Source organism: Phalacrocorax carbo, chromosome 8, assembly GCF_963921805.1.
Source record: "Phalacrocorax carbo chromosome 8, bPhaCar2.1, whole genome shotgun sequence".
Taxonomy (NCBI): domain Eukaryota; kingdom Metazoa; phylum Chordata; class Aves; order Suliformes; family Phalacrocoracidae; genus Phalacrocorax; species Phalacrocorax carbo.
In genome coordinates this window covers 5623877-5645937 of record NC_087520.1, presented here as the reverse complement: position 1 = coordinate 5645937, position 22061 = coordinate 5623877, and the positions used below count along the sequence as shown (strand labels likewise).

General features: G+C 42.6%; 2 protein-coding genes across 11 annotated transcripts in view; one reads left to right on the top strand and one right to left on the bottom strand.

The window, feature by feature from the left end:
• The window catches only part of HNRNPAB (heterogeneous nuclear ribonucleoprotein A/B), a 31392-nt gene extending 9348 nt beyond the window's left edge, over nt 1-22044 (bottom strand). For 3 of the 9 annotated variants that reach the window (XM_064458384.1, XM_064458383.1, XM_064458381.1), the window contains exons 1-8: nt 21891-22044; nt 21462-21762; nt 18182-18350; nt 17939-18097; nt 17359-17490; nt 15254-15362; nt 15008-15160; nt 14845-14929 (exon numbers count right to left, since the gene is read on the bottom strand). In XM_064458384.1, the coding sequence (XP_064314454.1) occupies nt 14859-14929; nt 15008-15160; nt 15254-15362; nt 17359-17490; nt 17939-18097; nt 18182-18350; nt 21462-21724 (1056 nt within the window). In that variant the 5' untranslated portion in view covers nt 21725-21762; nt 21891-22044 and the 3' untranslated portion in view covers nt 14845-14858. Of the gene's footprint in view, nt 1-14264; nt 14930-15007; nt 15161-15253; nt 15363-17358; nt 17491-17938; nt 18098-18181; nt 18351-21461; nt 21763-21890 lie in introns of those variants that run through there. The other 6 variants (XM_064458389.1, XM_064458387.1, XM_064458382.1 and 3 more) reach the window with 5 other exon arrangements.
• PHYKPL (5-phosphohydroxy-L-lysine phospho-lyase) lies at nt 2993-12209 on the top strand. 2 transcript variants are annotated; one of them, XM_064458378.1, is made up of 13 exons: nt 2993-3094; nt 4897-5015; nt 5855-6014; nt 6731-6805; nt 7656-7743; nt 7836-7952; nt 8177-8259; nt 8546-8771; nt 9008-9162; nt 9671-9760; nt 9979-10109; nt 10538-10590; nt 12028-12209. In XM_064458378.1, exons 1-12 carry the CDS (start codon nt 3036-3038, stop codon nt 10588-10590), a joined length of 1356 nt encoding a protein of 451 aa, XP_064314448.1. In that variant the 5' UTR covers nt 2993-3035; the 3' UTR covers nt 12028-12209. The 2 variants fall into 2 exon arrangements, with proteins under 2 accessions (XP_064314448.1, XP_064314449.1); XM_064458379.1 differs by having other exon boundaries at nt 10538-10594.
• Nucleotides 22045-22061: the final 17 nt, after the last annotated feature.

Sequence of the window (22061 nt, the reverse complement as noted above, 5' to 3'; positions counted from 1 at the left end):
ATAGATCGTATGGCTCTGTACTACTGTAGAAAGCCGGGGGGGAAACCACAGGAAAGCTGGGAAACATGAGTTTTCAATACATAAGCAGTGGCATTATTGACAACAGAGCTGAATAAGAAATACATTATTAACATTTGCGGTTTTCCTATGTCTTAGGACAACAATCAATCCCTGTTCGCTAAGTTCTGGTAGAAGTTGCCTCATAGTTGCGTAGTTTCGTGGAACAGTTGGCTCGCTTGTGTGTCTGTGTGTGGTTTCTTATATAATGTAGGTATTAATGAAGAGCAAGTTAAAATGCATGTGTGCCAACTGTAAACGACACTAATAGCACTTGCTGCTTTTTTATATGCTGTTAAACGCTGCATTGTATGCTTAACTTTGAAAAGTGCATTTTACGTGGATGTTATTAAGTACATCCATGGGTGCATATCAAACTTGTATTTCTGCAATTACATAAAAAAATTAGGACCTGGTTTTGCAAAGCAAAAGCACCCACATTACCCACTGAATTTCCAAATTAAGCAAAAGAGGTAGCGAATTGCCATCAGCTAGAATGAGAGCTGGAGCCCTGCTGTGTTTGCTGATTAGTTTCCTAGACAGAGCGCAGTTTTATAGACGATTTCATAAGGTAGCAACTTTTTGTGCTACTACTTGGGGTTCTTTTTTCTGGTATCTTAAAAAACAATCAAAAATACTCCATATGATGAATATTGAGCACAAAATACCACAGTCAAAGCTGAAAGCCACCTGCTCTGATGCATTAAATTACTGATATAGAAATATTTTCAAACTGGCTTTTTATGGTAGCATTTCTGAAACAACATAATTTGAGAAACTATACCTGCTGGTATTTACAATCTAAATTAAGAACTCACTTATTTTTATACAGTTTTAGAAAAATACATGCAATGTGTGCTTTATCTGTCCGTATTTGTTTCGAAATTATGCCGATAGGGCTTAATCCTCTACCATGTTATGCAAGTGTCCCTTATTTATGTGAGTGGTTGCATCACTCCACTAAGGTTGTTCAGAGGAGAAAGGGCTATTCGCGCATGTGTGCAGCTTGGACACCTTGCGAAAATTAGTTTTGTTTGGAATGTATTTACATGGTATTTTATACAAAGCTGACTAAATCTCTGTAAAATGTATCACCTTTAAAAAGAAATATCCATAGATATTAAAAATACAGAAAATGTACTTAACTCTATTTGCAAACTCTGTGATTTTTAATCGTGTACGTGCCATGAAAGGTATTCTATTTACTAATTTCCTTGGGGAACAACTACTTTTAAAATGAAGGCATTAATAACAGTATTTCTTATCCATTGTTTTAACATGTTAAAAATGGTATTAATTAGTACAGCATCATGTATTTCTAGTTTAAAGCTGTCATGGAGCGTATATTAGCTTAAGACCTCCAAAAATACTTTTTCTTGTGCTTTCTGTAATAAAAGCAATGACTAGATTTTTTAAAAATGGTCTCTCTGTACAGATTGCTTTTACAATTGTGTGAATATGTATAATGAACTCTGCATTTGTAACCAAGAATAAACTTTCCAAACTGTAAATGTTCAGGTTGTTGTTATAAATAGCTACTAAATATCTTAACCAGACAAGAGTTCAAATAAAGATTAACAGCCATTATTAATTTTCCTTCTACTGTCTTTTGTTACTTAAAACCTGACTATTATGAAACAACTGAGTCTGACTTTCTAAATTCAATTTAACTTAAAGTGCATAGCAATTTGGTCTTGGATTCTCCGTATTACCCAAAACTTAAATTGTGCCTGTGTTTATCAAATACCGCAACCAGAGATGATTATTCATGGGTATATCTACTTAGCAACAAAGTTCACCAGGTAGGTAGTTTTGTAAGGGTCTGCTCCATTTTCTAGAGTCATTTTAATGGATGTTGTCAGTTTAAAACAAAAGAATGTGAACATGTACCTGGAAGGAAAAAAAATCTGGTGTATTTTAGAATGAAGCCTGACAAATTTATTAACTCAGTTATGGAATACAACACCCCCAGTGGCTGAGGACTCAACCCATCCCAGAACATCCTGTCTTGTTCTTTATCTTCCTATTTTTCTTCAAGTAATTCTAATCAAACAGGAATGGAGGAATGACATTCTAATCTGATGATAGCATTTCCTCTTCTGCTCCTAACTATTGCCTATCCCAGGACTGACCTGGTAGTCAGTCAGGTCTACCTAGCTGTCACCGACTGAACATGAGAGTACAACAATATAAATGCTTTGCTTTAAGTAAACAGTGAAGTACGTGTTGAGCGATTAATACAGTTGTAACACTAAGGCTACCACATCATATCATTTTCAACTGTAAAATAAACTTCCTCAAGATGCAAGTATTTCACAAGAGAGTGTTATGATACAGCTGTAACAATAATGATCTGGAAGAGCCCTCAAAAACATGCCATTACCTTTGATGCACCTGGTAACTGTGATCTGGGGCTGTATGCCACCACCAGGAGGTATTTTTCTGCCAGCAACTTTGCAGAACCCCAGCGGATGCAGCCTCTCCCCCGTTTGTGCTATGGGACCTCGGCGACTAAGTCACCACTTAAGAGTCCAGCCTCACAGCCAGAGGAGCCTGAAAGCACTGGTGAGTTACTGTCCTACCCCTTGTGAACATAGCTTGCCTAAAGCTATGTTTTGGATGTTGACTGGGAGCAGCTGGGAGGTCAGGAGCCAGGCTCCTAGGATGAAGGAGGTGCACGCAGCGCTGTGACAGTACACAGACACCCGTGTGATGCCTGCATCCCTGCGCAGCTTCTGCTAAATGCCACGGCAAGGCCGGTTCCCCCGCAGCTGCGGGGCAGCCGGTACCGCCGCACTTGCTGCCCGCGGGGAGGCGGTGCCGGGGCAGCGCGGCAGCCCGCCGCTGCCCGCAGGGGGAGCCGCGCTGGCGGGGCGGGGCGGGGCGGGCCCGGCCGTCCCGGCCCACCCCGTCCCCGCCCCCGCCCCGGCCCGGCCGGGCCGCCCTCCGAGGGCGCCTCGGCGGCGGTGAGAGCGGCCATGAGGCCGGCGCAGCGCTCCCGGCAGGAGACCCTGGCCCTGCGGCGGCAGCTCATCGGGTAAGTGCTGCGGCCGGGAAGGAGGAGGAGGCGGCGCCGCCGCCGCCCCCCGGGGCCGGGAGAGCCCCGCCGCCGGGCGTCTGGAGGGCCGCGTCCCGCCGGCCCCGGCCTCGGCCTGGCCCGGGGCCTCTCCCCGCACCTCGGCGGGTTCTGGCGGCTCCGAGCCCGGCGCTCGGGCACCGCGACTGAGCCCGGGGCTGAAGCAACCGAGTTCCTGCCGCGCCGGAATATTAGGTTTAAACTAGCAACATCGCGGGGAAAAGTCGGCGCTGTTAGCGTGCAGAGCCTGGGTTCGCTGGGGTAATTATAACCCCCGCCTCCTTAGGAAGTATGAACCTAAAGTAGAAGACCTGCATGATGCCTAGCGTGGCTGTTTGAACTTTAAACTGCTTAGCCAGCATTTCCGACCAGCTTAGCCGAGCGCACGAGCTGGAGCGGGACTAGCGCACCTGGGGAGGTGCCCGAGGCTCAGCAGGGGGCGGCCGGGCCCTGCTGGGCGGGGCAGCGGCGCCGCCTGACCTCGTGGCACGGCCTGTCTCGGAGAGGCTTCTTGTTGCACCAAAAATGTGACAGAAGTAACATGTGTCTGCCCAGTTTGACAGCAGAGTACGAGACTCAATTCCAGACTGCCTACTACTGGTGTTGCTTCAGCTGACCTGAAAAAATTCTTACTTCTGTAGATAGCTGCCCGGAATGGTAGCAGAACTGTTATAGTTAACTATGGACTGCTTTCATAGCCTAACATATATATACACACGTGTGTGTATGTATATCTGCAAAACCAAGGCTACTAGGCTACTTTAATCTTCCTGTTTTATGAATCCAGAACTTGCACAAACCTAAGGAATACCACTTTGTATTTAATCTTTTTGTAACTAACTGACCGATGTGCTGTGCCACTGGGACCAAAGACCCAGCCTCCGCAAGTGCTGGCGTAGCATCTGGTGAGGAGCCAGGATAAGCTTACCAAAAACCTGACTGTTTTACTATTCTACTGCCAGCTCACGCAGAAAGCGTAGGATTCCTCATTTTATGAGAAAATGAGAAATTTAAAAAATCATTTCTCATTTTATTTATTGTCTTTTGTTGTTTATTTGACAATGATTTTGTATTTATGGTCAAAATATTTTATTTTTATATAAGCAGTCTTTTACTAAATGAAGCATGAAAGTTCAGCATTGCCCTTCAGAGTCAAATCTCTTCAAGTCCTACTTAGGCAGACACACATTTCACATCTTCTACTTCTTTGGCAATTTACTTAACAACAGGTGAAACAAAACAAACACACTTAAGTGGACCCAGCCTTATAAAATCACTCGCAGTTTCAGCTAAGATCAGGGAAGCTCTATTCGATGTAACCATCACCCACACTGTGCCATCTGGAAAAATCAGGATCTTAGCAAGAATATAAAAAAAAAAACACGATCACAAGGTGAGAGAAAGGCACCAAAGAGGGTTTCAAGAACACGAGGGATAGACAGCAAGAGGCTGTAGTTAAGATTGGATGGAACTAGAGGTTAAGTCAGTCCTGTCTGTATGCTGCAGTTAGATTCCTAGTGAAGGATTTTTCAGTTCTGGAGTGTATTTTTCCCCTGACAGTCTAACAAAATCAGACCCGATGTAGAGCATAAGGTCTGTTCCCAGGCTTTGGTTTAGGACCCAGAACTAGTATGACTACATGTGCTGGCAAACGGGAAATGTCTTTCTCTTGATTAACTGACATGAAAATATTACCAGCAGAATAAACTATGCAACTTTTAGAATTCACTAATATTTATTTTGCTTTCTGGTGCTTGCCTTAGCTCTTCTTGCAAGCTGTTTTTTTCTAACGATCCGGTGAAGATCGTGAAGGCAAAAGGCCAGTATATGTATGATGAAAATGGAAGACGGTACCTTGACTGCATAAATAATGTTGCTCACGGTAAGTTAAAAGTCACGTTATTTGATACCGTGTTTTTCTAACCAGAACAAGGAACAATTGGTACTTTTTACCATTGTTGCATTATGTTGGGGGAGGGGTTGATTAATTGTGAAGTGGAAAAAACCTCTCTTGAACTTATTGTTTGGGAAATTATGGTTCATGTTTGAATTTCTGTGTGCATAAATGTGCTTTCCAGACTTGCTTCCTCTTCCGTCTCCCTAGAAACATATTTATCTAAAATTTACATGTTTGGGTTTTTTTTTTCCGTGAAAGCTCAAGTAAAGCACCTAACTCAATTAAAGCACTAACAAATGGCTTGACAATTTGTTGTAGTTGTAGAAGTTACTGCTACGGGTGCTGCTCAGTGTGGTGCCTTATTTGTATATTAGGCAGTAGCTGTTTCTTTCTTAGTGTTTGGAATCTCTCTGAACAGTCAGTGTTGTCCCTAGCACCGCAGCAGGGTAATAGTTCTTTGCTGGTAAAGCTTACCTGCACCTACCCAAACCCCTACCCAAATTATTCAAATGTCTAAATCCAAATACCAAATTAGATGCTACTTGTTTTAGCATATCAATTGCCAATATTCAACTATAAACCAGGAAATACAGTAATTTCAAACTTTCTGAACAAAAAAAAGTTTTAAGTGAAAGCTTTCATGCCGTGCCGACATCGTCTTCTAATGACAATATCAGTAAAGCCCCACTGATGAAATACAGTCATCAGCGATGACAGCTCTGTACTAACAGAGCAAGCTAAGTGTTAAGTCCATAAGCGTTTGTTAACGAACACCATGCGTAACATGGAAGGACTCTCAAACCACTCTCCACACTCTCTTGCAGTTGGACACTGTCACCCTGATATAGTAAAAGCAGCCCATGAACAAAATCAGGTGTTGAATACAAATTCTCGTTATCTTCATGACAACTTGGTCGATTATGCAGAGAGACTTTCAAAAACACTACCTGAGAAGTTATGCATCTTTTACTTTTTGAATTCAGGGTAAGTGAAGTATATTAGAATGGATGCTCTGTTTTTACTGGTTACACACAGGCAAGTAAAATACTTCGTTATCTACAGCCAACTGCATGATCTGGTGCAGATGACTAGGTACTGACAGAAAACATCATTTGCGGGCTTTGTTTTTGAAGAAACTATGGTCTCTTTTAGAATTTCAGTGACTCTTAGGTTCACATTTAGCAAGCGCTCTGTCAGGGAAAATAAACTTGCACTTTAAGGGTTTTAGTCTGTTTATAAGGGCTTGGACTACAAAATATTAAAGTAAATATTTGCATTATTGGGTCCTGATCTGACTTGTCTTCTGATTTGGGAATTACTTCTATTACAAAAATTAAATATAACAATGCATATTTCTGCTGGTGGGGGGTGGAGGGGGGGTGTTCCCAAGCAACTACAGCTTTTGGGGGGGGGACGACCACATACACACACAAAAAAAAAAAAAACAACACCAACACACAACACCACCACCCCCACAACCTGTTTCCAAAGTAGTTTCTGTACTCTAGCTTTTTAAGATTGATTCTGTTCTGGTGAACAGTCAGTCCCACCTAATGGGTGCTGATCACTAAGGGATCTGTGAGTAACATGCATGAAGTGCTGCCTGTCTGCTGCAGACACAAACAGCGTTGCAGGGGAGGTCAGAATTTCAAAACTCAAGACATCCACAATTAAACACTTAATGAATTTTTCAATTGTAGATCTGAAGCTAATGACCTTGCCCTAAGATTGGCACGACAATATACAAAACATGAAGATGTTATAGTTTTAGACCAGTAAGTATATTGGCAATTTTATCTACTGTGGGGTAACAAAGCTCAGTTTTGGTCTGTGTCAGAGCATTCCTGAAAACCTGTTGAGGTAGAAAGACTCTAACCAGGAAGTTGAGGGAAGTATTTTTTTTCCCCTCTGGTCAGTATTTATGACACCAGGCCAGAAAACTGTGTTCAGGTTGGGCTCTCTAGTACCCAACAGACATTAACATACTGGAAGGAGGCCAGCAGTGGCCTGCCACGATGGGTAGGGAGCCGCAAGAGGTTAGGAAAATCGGATTTGTTCGGCTGTAAGAGACAGCTAGAGGGAGATCTTACTCTTAACTACAGCTGTCTAGTGGTAAGGAGTGAAAAAGATGGAGCCAGGCCTGAAGGCATACAGTGACAGGAAAAAAGACAATGGATGTAAGTTGAGACCTGAGGAATTCTGATGAGACATAGGGAAAAAACACTTTTTACCATGAAGGTGATCAAATATTAGAATGGGGTGCCCAGAGAGACTGGAAACTGTTGTTGGAGGGTATTGAGAAATAGGCCAGACACATCCCTTCAGTTGTTCTGCAGTTTTGTAACACTGCTCGTGACCTGCATGACTGCGATTCTAGTTGGTGGCCCTGGCAAACCAGTGACAAGAAGTACTATGCCTCTGCACCCCCTATATTCAGATGTACAAAAAAATCCCAATACAACTAAGCTGACTAACAGAAATCTCAGGGCTTTTCTCAACTTAGGTGAGACTGTATTCCCACCAAGTGCCAGAGCCTAGCTGCTCTTTAGCTATCAGTAAAGCTAATCCTAAAGAACTCTTGATACTGAGGAAATTACTGTTTAGTTTTGCTAATTGTTTTTTAAGTGCTTACCATGGACATCTGACATCCTTGATTGACATAAGCCCATATAAATTCAGAAATCTAGAAGGACAAAAGGAATGGGTCCACGTGGTATGTACTCCAGCCTGTAACTATCAACTACTAGTCAATTTAATGGTCTTATTTAATATATACTGAATACAGAATACTGCTCCTTTGCATAGGCTCCTGTTCCAGACACTTATCGAGGACTTTATAGAGAAGACCATGAAGATTCAGTAACAGCCTATGCTAATGAAGTGAAGAATATTATTGAGCAAGCACATAATAGAGGCAGAAAGGTAAAACGTGATTTCCTTACCCACTTGTTTTGCCTTAGAAATGAGCATGGCTGACTGTCAGTGCCATTCAGCATTACTGAGCTAAGTGGTACAGACTTATCAAAAAGCAAGTATCACATAATCACGCAAGAACCCCCTAAAGACAAAGAGCTTCCCAGTTGTTAACAGAATTTCTACAACTTTCTGTATTGGTTTCAAAACATTACATGCTATATATGTTTCAGATTGGTGCATTTATTGTTGAATCTCTGCCAAGCGTGGGTGGTCAAATCATTCCACCAGCAGGCTACTTTCAGAAGGTTGCAGAGTAAGTGGTCATTTGTTATCTTAACTTTTTAAATTTGACATACTTGCTTAATAGAGATAATAAAGAATTTCTCTGTCTGCTGCAGCACATAGCTTGATAGGCAGGAAACGGCCTATGCTTTCATGTTAGAACATAAATTTTCTATGGTAAAGACCTGCTTTTAAACACATGATATAGAATATAGGCCTGTACAAGTTTGTTTCCTGGACAGTTTTGGCACCTTCTTAAACATTAACTATTACGTTATTTTTCCCCTTAAGAGACAACAAAATCTATTGTGTTACAGGCACGTGCACAAGGCAGGAGGTGTATTTATTGCTGACGAAATTCAAGTTGGCTTTGGCAGGGTTGGCAAGCACTTTTGGGCATTCCAGCTTCAAGGAGAAGATTTTATACCTGATATTGTCACTATGGGGAAACCAATAGGAAATGGGCACCCTATTGCCTGTGTAGCAACAACAAAAGAAATTGCAGAAGCATTTGCAGCCACAGGAGTAGAATATTTTAATACAGTAAGTATTAAAAGTTGACCAAACTCTTTAGGCTCCTCTAGAGGAGCCCAAGCGCAGCATTTTTATTAATCTTTATCACCTACACAGTTACTGTTCATATTATTTTTAATCTTTCTAGTACATAACTTTACTGGCTCCAACTGATATACATGGCATTATGCTCATGTCACTTTCAGTGACAAAATTACATATTTCTTCCCTTTTCCTGGCTATGTGTGTTCTTTTCCTGAACTCAGTTTGGAGGAAACCCTGTTTCATGTGCAATTGGATTAGCTGTGTTAGATGTGATTGAGAAGGAACACCTTCAGGCTCACGCCACTGAAGTAGGAAACTTCTTGATGAAGCTACTCAAGGAGCAGAAAATCAAGCATCCCATCATTGGTGATGTCAGGTATCAGTGCCTTATTTACATTTTCAGCTGCTTTATGTTTGGTTCAGACAGTCAGACAACTCAGTCCAGCTGATGTGGTTTTAAGAAATACATTAAATCTGTTTTCAGCAAAAATCAACAGCCTGCTGTACATCAAATTAAAACAAACTTGAGCTTGCAGTCTGATATATTCTGCCACTCTAGGCCAATACTACTTTATTGATTAATTAGTTGCTAAAGGAATTCACTTTCCTGTTTAAACTCTTACTTCAAGTGCACAAAGAACATTGTTAATGAGCTGGATGGAAATATATGTTTAACATCAGTCCCATGCTGGCATTCTGAGCAGACAAGTCTGTACTTTATTATTACATTTCTTCTGAACAGCCATACCTTTTCTGTCAGTAGCCAAGCATCAGGTAGTTCTCATGCAGTAAAGGTTTGGTCTCACAAAAACCTTTCTCAATTTTTTAGTTCACTTGCAGTTCCTTCCTCTGACACAGAATTACTGTTTTTATTTCTTTTAAAGGGGTTCTGGCTTATTCATTGGAGTGGACTTAATCAAGGATCAAGCAGAAAGGACCCCAGCTACAGCAGAAGCAGAGTATCTGGTAACAAGGTACAAGGGACAATCATGTAGTCCCTCAATGTGCGAGGCAAGCGCACAATTACAAAGTAGCCTCACCACTCAATAGTTGTTAAAATATAGCAAACTGGCAGAAAAATAAATCAGTCAGTTTAGAAAGGCATTGTCTTGACAGCCTGCATGCTGATGCTTTTAAGTTTTTCTGAACTACACGCAAAGGTAAACATAATTCTTTGAATTGCTCTTTCCAGACTTAAGGAAGAATATATTCTACTGAGTACTGATGGGCCAGGAAGAAATGTGCTTAAATTCAAGCCTCCAATGTGCTTCAGTATGGAGGATGCAAAATTAGTTGTGGACACAATTGACAAACTACTAACAGGTAGTACAGATGGAAACTGTCTTGCTGCTGAACTGCCTTAAAGTCAATGCTGAGCCTCCTTCTCAGAAGCGCTAAAACAGAGTCAAGATGGTAGATGCTGAGCCCATAGGAAAATGAGTCTTAGTTAATGCAAGTTTAGCCTTCAGTTCTGAATTGTCCTGTTTTGAAGTTCTCTAACAAAACTATTTACTCCACAGGTGCATATGCTTTTTAAAATAGTTTTGCTTTGGCAGAGGTTGAAGTATTTACCCATCTGAATAAGGGGAACTGGTAAACACTATCAATGTCATTCTTGACCACCATAATCTGTGCGCGTTTGCCACTTTGGCTTTTTACACACCTTCTACACACTCAATATTAACCAAGTTAGTCCAAAAACTTGTCTCAAAGTCATGGGTTTGCTAAATTGTTACTTATTTTCTCTCCAGCTATGGAAAAAGAATGTCTGAACGAAGAGAAAACATCCACTTGTTCTACCTGAGTAGGTATTTCTCTATATTCCTCCTTTACTATTTAAGAGGCATGGTTTCTAAATACAACTTTACAAACATTGTCACCGGCAGTAGAGCAGGACCAAGTTTCCTGAGATGCTTTTGCTTGAAATTAGTTTGCAGGAATTTCTGGCAGTCTGGAAGCATGGACCAGAGTCGTGTACATCTGGCATTCACAGCTACCTTCTTCTCAGTCTGACACTTCCAGTAACACTGTGTGTTCATTTGTTTGGAGTCTAGGTCCAGCATGTCCCAGAAATGCCTACCTTTAGAGCATGCTAAGCTTGTCTCAGAAGCTTTAAGAGTGACTGGTTTTAACCCTTGGCATACAAATGACTTGCACGCCAAGACAAAAACATAGCTTTAATGCTAGCTGCTCAGTGCCTTAGGTCTCTAGACAGAAGCTGTCCCAGCTGCATAACTACTTCTCAGCAAGCCTCCCCTTACCTGCCCTTAAGGGCAGGAACCCTGTATACTACATGCCACAATTTGGGAACCTCCAATTAACGCTAACAGCTTTATGAAGAGCTGTAAGCAAAACAGGACTTTCACTACTATAGCTCCAGTTTTACCTAACAGCTGGCTTTGAAGTAGTATTGCCTTATCTTATCTTGAGCATTTTTCACTACTTTGTAGGATCACTTTAGGTTCATGGCTGTTACCTCATGCTTAAGCATCAGTTTACCCCGATACTCAGAAGTTTGTGGACATTCAGTAAGACTGAGTCTTGTTAAGTCTCCCAAGCCTTGTAGATCTCTGTATCTGTTGAGGTCCTCTTACAGCTTGCTTACAGAGAACATCTAGCTGCAGCTTATTTTGCCACATACTCATGAGTACAGTGTACACTTACAGTTAACACCTCAGTAACAACACCCTTTGGTACACTTAGCCCTTCTTCAACCTACTCTGACTATAAGACAACCAGGTGGGTGGATTGGTTTGCTTTTTAACAAAGGGCCCAGTAAAACTCTAGGCACCTGGACAGGAACATAGCTCACGTAATCAGTGGTGGCCTCAGCCACGATGCTGGATTCACAGTGCTATGGCCCTGAGCTAAGGAGAAACATGCTTTTAGTTCAGTGCAACATTAGTCTAGCAGGCATGAGAAAAATGTGTTAATATTTTATTTAGCAAGTTAATGGAAAGACATACAGCTGCTTGTACTACTTATTCTTGAGAACAGAATGATTACTCAACAGTGCCAGTTTAACTCAGAGGCCTAATGACTTAATGTGCTTGTCTGCAATCTAAACTAAGCAAGAAAAATGCCTTTATTTTCTACAGGAAACCAAGAATGCAAAAAGCTTCTTACTAAGCAGAGTACTAGCATGACACTTACATATAATGTAAGCGAAAATGAGCCAATGAAGTAGATTCCTTTTAATGATGCTTTTACAAAAAAACCATAACATTATTTCTTTTCATAGGTTTTAAACAATGTTCAGGATCTACTACGAAACATTCTTCTACTAAAATAATGCACATTTAATCTTCATCCTAACATGCCTTAGACCAGATAAATTACCTTTGATTTTACTGTTTTCAATTATCTTGTTATTGGTAAAAGCTTTAGGAGAAATAAATTTTACAAGAGCTTGTTTCAACTCTGGCAGAAGTGTGGCTTTTATTTAAAACAGCATATCTAAAACTGAATATAAAGGAATATATTTCTAGTAGCTATTATAAACTACGTCTAAGTTCATGCTCCTTCAGATTATGACTTTTTGAAAGATCAGATGAGCCAATGGGTTGGGTTTTTTTTAATATCTGCTGCTACCAATGCAAACGCCATTCTAGCTGCCAGTACACACAGTCCTACCCCAGGGTCCTCTGACCAGTTTCAGTAGCCAGTTTTGTAACACAGTCCCTAGTAGCACTATATCCAACCAACCATCTCAGTGACCAGATTAAGTCAAAAACTTCAGTCCCAGGTTCATAACATCAAATGCACGAGGAACAGCCAGCTGAGGGCCACAGCTCCCAAACCAGTTCTTACAAAATATTCTGTCCTCAAGAAATATCCAAGTAGGATTAGTAAATTAAGAGTACATTACAGCCATAAGCAACAACCTTGCATACATGCCCTTGGCTTTCACCAGGCAACTGCATGTTCTTTGTATCACAAACTTCTCATGCAAAGAAAAAAGGGAAAACAGCTCTGCATTTAAGTTCCAGTATCCTCAATTTCTCCTTAAGGCCACATCACCTGTCAAGGAAGCATTACCTGAGAACCCACTTCCTAAAAGCACCAACGTAACAGCCAGCTGACGAACTATTGCTAACACACTAGCCAGAAATACTGCAGCAGTATGGTCCTGATACTATGCAAACTCCCTACTGGGAGGGCAAACTGTTTGCTAGAAAAATATTCTGCTACCCCTTACTTCATAAGAAAACAAGTAAAAGGCTACAATAGAGTAAAGCATTTCAAGTTTAAATCTTGAGACAGTAATACTTAAATACTGTGCTCCTGTTTCAGCAGTCTGAATTTTTTTTTTTAATTTGCAAGCTGGGCATTAGGTTACATATTCCAGCTGTAAAGTCATCATGTCAACTACCAGATTTAAAGTCTGCTGCATCTTTTTTATCCTCAAGATCTCCACGTAATCTCAGGAAGGTCTTACAGACTTCTAACTTTACAGCATGTTTTTCTTTCCAAGGACAGCCAGCAGGGAGCAGCATATTATAGTCCCTGCAGGAATAGCTGCACCCCTTATTAAAAAAAGTGAAAAAGTCACCACTAACATTTGTTTACATCTTGTCTTAGTTACCTGGTTTGATTCCACTTCTGTTTCCCATTTGTTCAAACAGAATTTATTACAAGAAAAGAATTGTCAGATTGTTAGCTTTAAAAGGAAAATAAAAATCAAATTGATTACTGCAACAAAGATTAGAAGTCTACTTTGTGCAGCAGCACTTGCTACTTATTTATAAACCTGAGATTGGGATTATGCTGCAGCAGGACAGGCAAATCACATTATAGTCATTGCCTTAGAATAGTGGTATGCTAGTCAAAAAAGGAGACCATATTTCTAGCTGGTCACTCATCTCTACAGGAAGAGCTGCCTCTTTAGAGGCAGTTTTGTTGTTTTTCCTCCCACTTTAGTGGAAGTTCTTTAGCCTTTTTTGATACACAAAAAGGCTGCAAAAATTCAGACTGCATTGGTAACTCAATGTCTAACCTGACTTTCAAGGCAGGTATACATACTGTTATGAACTTGTAGAAAAGTCTCAGACTCAAGACGATGAAACATGAAGGAAGAGCAGCTACACCTTTTAGCTTCCTCCTGCAATGCTATCTAGGCTCCCAAGACCTACCTGAAACCTATGCCTCTGGCTCCTCCTAGCAGAGCCCTACAATGTGGACAAACAGTTATGCTGAGCCTCAGTACTTGTCCAGAACATGAGCCACCAGCACAGCCTCCACAACAGCTGGGGCTTTCCACCTGAGTTCTCTTCTATAACCTCCAGGCAGAAGTGACTGCAGTTTTTAGCTGCCACTTAACTGCAAGTGAGCACAACTACCAATACAGCCTTCTAGTTTTTAGATTAAAAACACATTTTATCACAACTCTTCATCTATCAAGGTACTGCCACGAACTAATTTCTGGAAACAGTATACTGGCATTTTACTAATACATAAGCTGAAGAATGGCACAAGACACTAGATTACGCCTTTTTTATTTCAAAAGCTAGGATAGCTTCAATATCCATGTCATGGTGAATCAGAACACATGTAAAATACCTTACAATACATTAGATTCCAAAAAGGTACCAAAAAGTACAGTAAAATTAACACTTCCATTACAGGAAATGTATGACACAAAAACAATACAAAATAAAAAGGTGGAAAGTGACACTGGTTCCCTAAGATGCATCTCATTCTGTACAACTGGAGTAATGCAGAGTCCATAGTTAACTCCAAGAGGCAGTCCCTAGATGCAGAGCTGCAGCTTTAAGCAGACCCTCAAAATCAGTTTCAGTTTAACCTATTAATAAAATCATTAATTAATATCTTCAGCAAGGCTGAAATTTACACACCACACTGTCTAGACAACTAGTTATCTGTAAGTATTAAACATGTAAAACATTTCCAGGGAGCTCTTCCAAGTAAGATGCACATTTAACAGGCCATAGAAATTTATTGTAAAGTTAAATTTGGTACAGAACTGAAATATCCATCTACAGCATTGTATACAAAACCTATGCAGTCATTTTCCAAAAGAGACCGTGCCACTGCATACCTGAATAAGTTTGATCAATATGGCTTGTAGTTATTCTGATGACCACCACGTCTTGGTGTCTTCCCATAATTTGCACTGCCTTGACCTATGAACAAGAAAACAAATGCATTAAACTGCTAATTAGTTACGCTTGCTTATACCCAATACAGTTCTCTTTACTTACTGTAATCATAGCCTGGTCCATATCCATAATACCCATATCCTGAATAATCATAGCCTCCATAGCCACCATAACCTTGCTGATAGCCGTATCCTTGATTCCCATAACCCTGGTTCCAGTAATTGCCATAACCTTGATTCCAATTTTGACTTTGAGCTATAGAAGGGAAAACCATCCACAAAATCCCATTTTAGTACACACAACTTATTTAGAATGTGTCCATACTAAAGTAGTGTGTGTAGTACTTACCGCCGCCTCTTCCACCTCTGCCTCTTCCTCCATAGCTACCTCTTCCTCCACCACTACTGAACTGTTGCTGCTGGTATACTTCTTTTGGCTGTGCTACCTTAATCTCGCACTGAAAATAAGAAAACAAGGAAGAGTGTGTGTATACTATCTTATAGCAGCAGCACCCAAACTATTCACTTAGGAAAGCCAGAGGTTACTCTTGAGGCAAAGGAGGTATACATGCTGTGTTCAGTCACATGAGCAGGACTAATGCATATCCAGAAGCATCTGATTTATTGTGCCACCTGGGCAAAGGTAAGCCACTGCTGCCCATTCAAAGCAGGCCACTGCTTTCAGAGAACTTCATACTGTGTATTCCCTAACCACCAACTTCCCCGTGGAAGAGAAAGGTTAGTCATTAATGGCCATTCAAAGCAGGCCACTGCTTTCAGAGGATTTTTATAGTGCTACTTCCCTGCCACCAACTTCCCCATGGAAGAGAAAGGTTGGTCATTATTGCCCATACAAAGTAGGCCACTGCTTTCAGAGGATTTTTATAGTGCTACTTCCCTGCCACCAACTTCCCCATGGAAGAGAAAGGTTGGTCATTATTGCCCATACAAAGTAGGCCACTGCTTTCAGAGTGTTTTAATACTACCTACTCTGCTATCGTCTCTCCCATGGAACAGGTGCTGAGGCCACCTCAGCATAGCCACCACTCCTGTAGGAGCCACAAGGCTGCTGCCCTTTATCCTGGCACAACCTCCAAGACAAGGCTGTTGCTACTGGACCACACTTCCCTGAGCTGCACAGAGACCAAACCTCTGAGAAATTCACCATAAGGAGTTTTCCTGGCAACCTTTGTACAGTTCATATACCAGGCATCTGTGTTGGACTGTACAGTACACCTACCAACACTTGAAATCATTACTCAAATACTAAGAACAGCTAAAATCAACCAGAATTGACATTTTTAAAACAGGTTCCTAAGCTGCAGTTCAAGCTGTCAGCTAGCTTCCTAGTTCCCAGATCTATGCACAGTCTGAGATGAAAGCTACTACTGCTGTGAAAGGAACAATTCCCTACGATAGCAGCACCTGAGCAAGCCTGGCTTGGAATTCTTCACCACAAGAGCTTTAAGGTAACCTGCTCTTTTTATAATCTATGACACTAAAACAAGCCATAGTTATGAGACCCAGATATGATCGCTCAGCTCCCTTCACACACCAGCATTCATCTCTCCTGAAAACAAACTTTAACAGTGTCTTGACAGCTACCAGTGCATTAGGTTTGCCAAAGTTTATTCTCAGCTGTCAAGACCAGTCTTTCTTTAACAACGATCTAAGTCACTGTGTCAGATAGTATGCCCAGAACTAACAGGGCTTTAAAGTTCACTTATAGGCAGCACCGGCCATGGAGCAAAGGGCAGGCACCTCCAGCCAGCACACATCATTTGCCTCCAGTCCTCTTTAACGCATGAGCCTCTGTTAGCTGTTCCCACAGATTAGCACTGTCAGCTGTTCAGAGCATCTCACACCACTTTAACAGTAGTTCACTTAACCAGCTGACCAGGTACAAGTTGCCATAAGCATACATTTACTCTCTGGATCCTTGTATTGGGTTTACATGACAAGGCTTTGGTAGCAGAGAGGGCTGCAGGGGCAGGGGGAGTGCTTCTGAGACAAAACACCCAAAGCTGCCCCCATGTCAGACAGAGCCGGTTTCAGCCAGCTGCTTACTAAGTTAGCATCTGTAAGCCTTCAATTTATGCAAGTGCTCTATGCTGGAAATAGGGATGTATCTGTTGCAATGGCTTATACTGCTAGACTGATAGATAAGCCAGTTTTTCCACATGTATTTAATGAATGCAATTTAAATACTTTCATACAAAAGTCCCTAGAATACAGCAAGTATTAAAGCCACAAGTATTGGCAAAGAACCTTGGTAGCCTCTGCGACTGAACTTATTGCAAAGGAAAAAAATCAAACCCTGTGGTAAACTGAAAACTGTCCTTATTGTAATTTGGTACCTTGAAATCAGAGGTCTATAAAATCCTTTTCAGATTATAGATGTAGTGCTATTATACTCAATAACTTGGACAAAGATTCAAAAGTCAAAGTTTCTACCTTGCTTCCACTGACGTTATGGAATTTCTTCTCCAAAACCTTCTTCACTGGATCCTCTTCCTTGAAAGTGATGAACACAAACCCCCTCCTTTTGTTGGTCTTCGGATCCATTGGAAGTTCAATTGCTTCAATCTGAAGACATTAAATACTATTTTCAGACTTGTATTTTAGCAGAACAGTTAAGTGCATGGCATTTGGGATAGCAGAACAGAAAGTAAGTTTCCTATGTATGCATATTATGCAACACCAAAGTTGCAATACTCTTTCTGTACTAACACTGGCTTTCAGACCAGAGGTTTCAATTTGACAAGTCTTAAAAACAATTTTAATATTAGATAAAATGGTTTTGAGTTAAAGACAAGGGTATCTAACTAGCAATGGAAGCATGCAGTGTAGTACGTGCCTTCCTTGCTGTCAAGATGGGAAGCCTCTGGATCAGTTACAGAAGACTTGACACAGCTGCAGTTAATTTAACTGGCAACTTATTTTAATTTAGTTTAATTTAATTTGCAAATTATTAGTAAACTAAACAGCAACTGGAGACTATATGTTTCAGTTTTACTAAGATAACTTTACACACCTCTCCAAACTCTCCGAAGTATTCCCTGATTTTCTCTTCTGTGGCTTCTGGGTTTAGTCCACCAACAAATATTTTCTTCACTGGATCCTTTTTCATTGCCATGGCCTTCTTGGGGTCAATTAGTCGTCCATCTAGCCTGTGTTCTTTCTGTTCCAGAACCTGAAAGATAGTTTGATAGGATTAACCCAGGCTGAAAAGTTTTCCCTAGAAGTTAAGAATCTGAAATATGAAGCTTAAATTCACCTTTTCAACACTCCCAGGTTCTTTGAAGAGAATAAATCCAAAGCCTCTGGATCTTCCTGTGTTAGGGTCCATCTTTATCGTACAGTCGGTTACCTCACCGAATTTGGTGAAGTAATCTTTCAAGTCTTTTTTGCTTGTATCCCAACTGAGGCCGCCAACGAACATCTTCCTGAAATTTCAAAGAGATAAGAGCTATTTAGATTCAGGAAGTGCTACAGAGAAGCACGTGCAGCAAGATACTCGCAGTGGTACACACCTCAGCAGCATTGTCAGAAACAGGACCAACGTTGCAAGTTAAACACTTTTGCGTCTTGTCAAAAGCCAGTGATACTACTGGAGTGCACAAGGGTGGGCTGCCTCCCCCTTTTTTTTTTTTGAGGGAATGACGCAATGCACCCTGAAGTTTCTTACAGGCTATAAGAAACAGTAAAAATCGCCTAAAATATTAATTGCTGGTAACCTACATTCTTTCAACAGTATTCTGGTATTTGCAACAAAGCAGTATTGATTGTCAAGTACTGCCAACCCCGTTTTTTTGAAAGAACCTAGTATCATTCCTACTGCTTTGAAAGCATTCAGGATAGAATAAGGTGTCAAAAGCAAAGGACTTGAGCTCTTTTAGGGTTTGGACAAATGGCCAGAAAAATGTTAGTCTTAAGAATAAATTGCAAAATTTAAACCAGGTATCTATGACCTCCAAGAACAGTCACATACAACAGATGGGACTTTGGACCTGCCTTAGCTACTCTGTTGTGCACTTCTTCCTGCTTAGTTACTGAACCTAGTTCTATCTCCAGCAGTACTACAGGAGTATCTCCACTATTAGTCTTCACTTTCATGAAAGGCCAATACAGTACCTCCCTGCCCACTTCCCCACCCAAAGTATCTCAAAGAATGTACAGTATCTCAAAGCACAGTACAGAACTGAAGCTCACGAACAAAACTCAGGTCAGTCAATAAGCCACTTTCCAAATGAAAACATTAGTAACATGGATGTATTTTCTATTTTCAGGGTTTCCAAGGTAACAAACTAAGCTTTTAAAAAGCATTCAAGCGTTTTTATCTAACTATAGACTAAAGCAATTTAAGTTGTCATTACTCTGTTTAGAGGCAACCTAGATCTGGCACTAGAAGCTAACAGCACTTTAGAAACTAGACTGTTTAAATAAAATTGGCTTTTGTTGTTTACACGTAATTTTGATTTGCTAGAATTAGCATCCATCTATGTTCAAAAGGCAACATGAAGAAGAACGTGCTATGGGGTTTTTTGCCTCTTTTTTCCTTAAACAGGATGAAACCATATCCTTTGTAGGCTAAACCCTTATTTTTTCCAGAAGATCAAGCTGTGCATTCTTAGCTGACAAGTACAGCATGATAGGGTCCAAGTACAGCCTGTGTGCTTACAGCCATTAAAATACAGCCTTACAGAAAAAGCCTTACAAAGTTTACTAAGCCTTTCAATAACAGGTGAAAGAAAAGTAACTTGATGGATTCCCTCTCATCACAACAGCTTACTGACCAAGCATTACAACTATAATCTGTACAGACAGTGGTTTTCCATAACATACCCTGTCACCATCGACTACATTTAAAGAGCAATCAAGACAAATTCAGTGGTTGAGGGTGACAGGAATTTGTCTGGAGGCAGCTTTAGCTGCTTTATGCCATCAGGCTGGGGTTGTGGTACGTGCACAGATATTGCTACATGCTAAATTCACCTCTTAACCACAGCAGCAGATATTACACTTTGTAATTTACAGTCCTTTGTTTTGTGATTGGAGTTACTGACACCTACATATATTTAAATAACACAATACAGAGCTTTTGAAATTAAGGCCAAATTCCTAGTATTTGGCTTCGCCTTCAGAGGCCACATGAACTGGCCAACCGCACTCTAACATGTAGCCTCTTTTTTTCCTCCTGAGTGTATTAGTGCAGCTCAATCGAAGCATGTTTCAACTCTGAACACAATACTTCAGTGTCAGCACCGTGAACTACTCCTTGGACAGCTCTTGGTTTTAGTACAGAGCTAAGTTTTTTCACATAGGTCAATCCATCTAAACTGCTTTTCTTAGATTTGGGATCTGGGGTTGAAAATTGTCACCTCCCATGCAAGAAAGGGAAGGAGTATAACCCACTTTTCAGGGCAGAATACTAAAAAAAGAAAATTCGCATACCGCTAAAAGGTCTGGTTCTCAATCCTTCCAGTGCCTGTACAAGGTACATCCGGCCCCAGCTTATAGGAAACTTGTGCAAGTCTTACTCCTTCCCTTACATCCAAAATCTATTACGCTACTGTGGCTGCAACCCTCTTCAACCTGAGGGAACCAACAACCCTCTGGTTCAGGGGCCAGGGATAACAAAGGAAGTTCCAGTTAAATACACGGGGTAGCTTGAATCACAAAGACCCACGTGAGAAACAGGAAGGTAATTTTCAAGTCAAGCATCTATATTCATAAACACAGCAACTATGATAGGAAAGAAATTACTCCTTTGGACACAAGGATGCCACTGCCAAAATACAGCGAAACTACAACGACTCCTCCAGAAATCACTCGCAAGAGATAAGCCGTTTTCTGACAATGCTGCGAAGAAGTACACCAAAATCGCTCTTACTGGTTTAAACACACGGCGCATCGCCTCAATCATGCTGTTTTTCCTTCACTCCCTCCAAAAATACTAAGCTTAGCCCGACTAGCTTCCAAAGCTAGCATTATTTTTTAACGTGCGTTACACAAAACATGTCCGCGTTTACACCGACTCTGGTGGCAATCGGTCACGCAATCCCCCAGAAAGTTTGAACCAGCCCACCGCCCCCCCGCCGGCCAAAAACAACTCCTTCCATCCGCTCCTTTCGTTAAAAAGGAAAAGGATGAGGAAAACGCGGGATGCGAAGCGAGCCGAGGTAAATCCCCTTCCATTTTACAGCCTGAGAAGGCACCGAACGCGCTCCCCGCCCCTCCCCCAGCCACCACATGGCGCCAACAAAAGGCAGCTCCAGAACAAAGGAAGCGCTGGTGCTGCAGGGCCGCCGGCTCACCGCCCGCCCGATCCCTCCGCAGCGGGGCCGCCCGCCGCCCTCCCCCGCCGGGCGGAGCGGGGCCCGGGGCCGGCGGACCGCGCCAGCCGCCCGCCCATCCCATCGCGCCCCGCTCCCGCCGGAGGGCCGCGCTCCGCCGCCGCACATGGCGTCCGGGGAGGGGGGGGGGGGGGGGGGGGCGGGCGGTGGCGGCCTCGCTCCCGCCTCAGCCAGCCGAGGGAGGCGCGGCGCGGCGCTTACCCCGCGTCCTCCTCGTTCTTGCTGGCGTTGATCTGGTCGCCTTCGGCTCCGTTCTGGCTGGCGGCCGCCCCCGCTGTCCCCGCCGCCGCCGGTCCGGCTCCTGCCGCCGCCGTTCCCGCCGCCGCCGTTGCTGCGCCCGCCGCTGCCGCCGCCGCCGGAGCCCCGCCGGTCTCGGCCTGCTGCTCTCCGGTGCTTTCGGCCGCTTCGTGCCCGTTCTGGGTGGCGCCGGCGGCGGCCGCCAACTGCTGCTCCGCTTCGGACATGCTGCCCCGTCCGCTGAGGCGAGAGGGACGACAGGCGCCTGCAAGAGACGAGGGCGGCCCGCGGGTCAGCGAGGCGGCTCCCCCCGCCGGGCCGGTCTGATCCGGTCCGCTCGCGCCCCTCCCCCCCCCCCTTTTCCGCTGCCGCCATCCCACCACTCATACTCACTTTAAAATCCGCTCCCAATAAAATCCGGGCCGGCCGGAATCGGATTAAAATCCCTCACGCGCTGCAGCGGACACCCTCCCCGCGGCGCTCGGCTGCTCCGCACCGGCCCCGCCGCCACCTTCTCCTCCCCCTGAGACACGTACTCTCCGGCCCGGAGCCTTAACGCGTGGC

Coding starts and splice junctions, on each gene's coding strand:
- PHYKPL (XM_064458378.1), top strand. CDS start 3,036: ATGAGGCCGGCGCAGCGCTCCCGGCAGGAGACCCTGGCCCTGCGGCGG. Junction 3,095..4,896: donor CTGCGGCGGCAGCTCATCGG/GTAAGTGCTGCG, acceptor TGCTTGCCTTAG/CTCTTCTTGCAAGCTGTTTT. Junction 7,744..7,835: donor AAAAGGAATGGGTCCACGTG/GTATGTACTCCA, acceptor TCCTTTGCATAG/GCTCCTGTTCCAGACACTTA.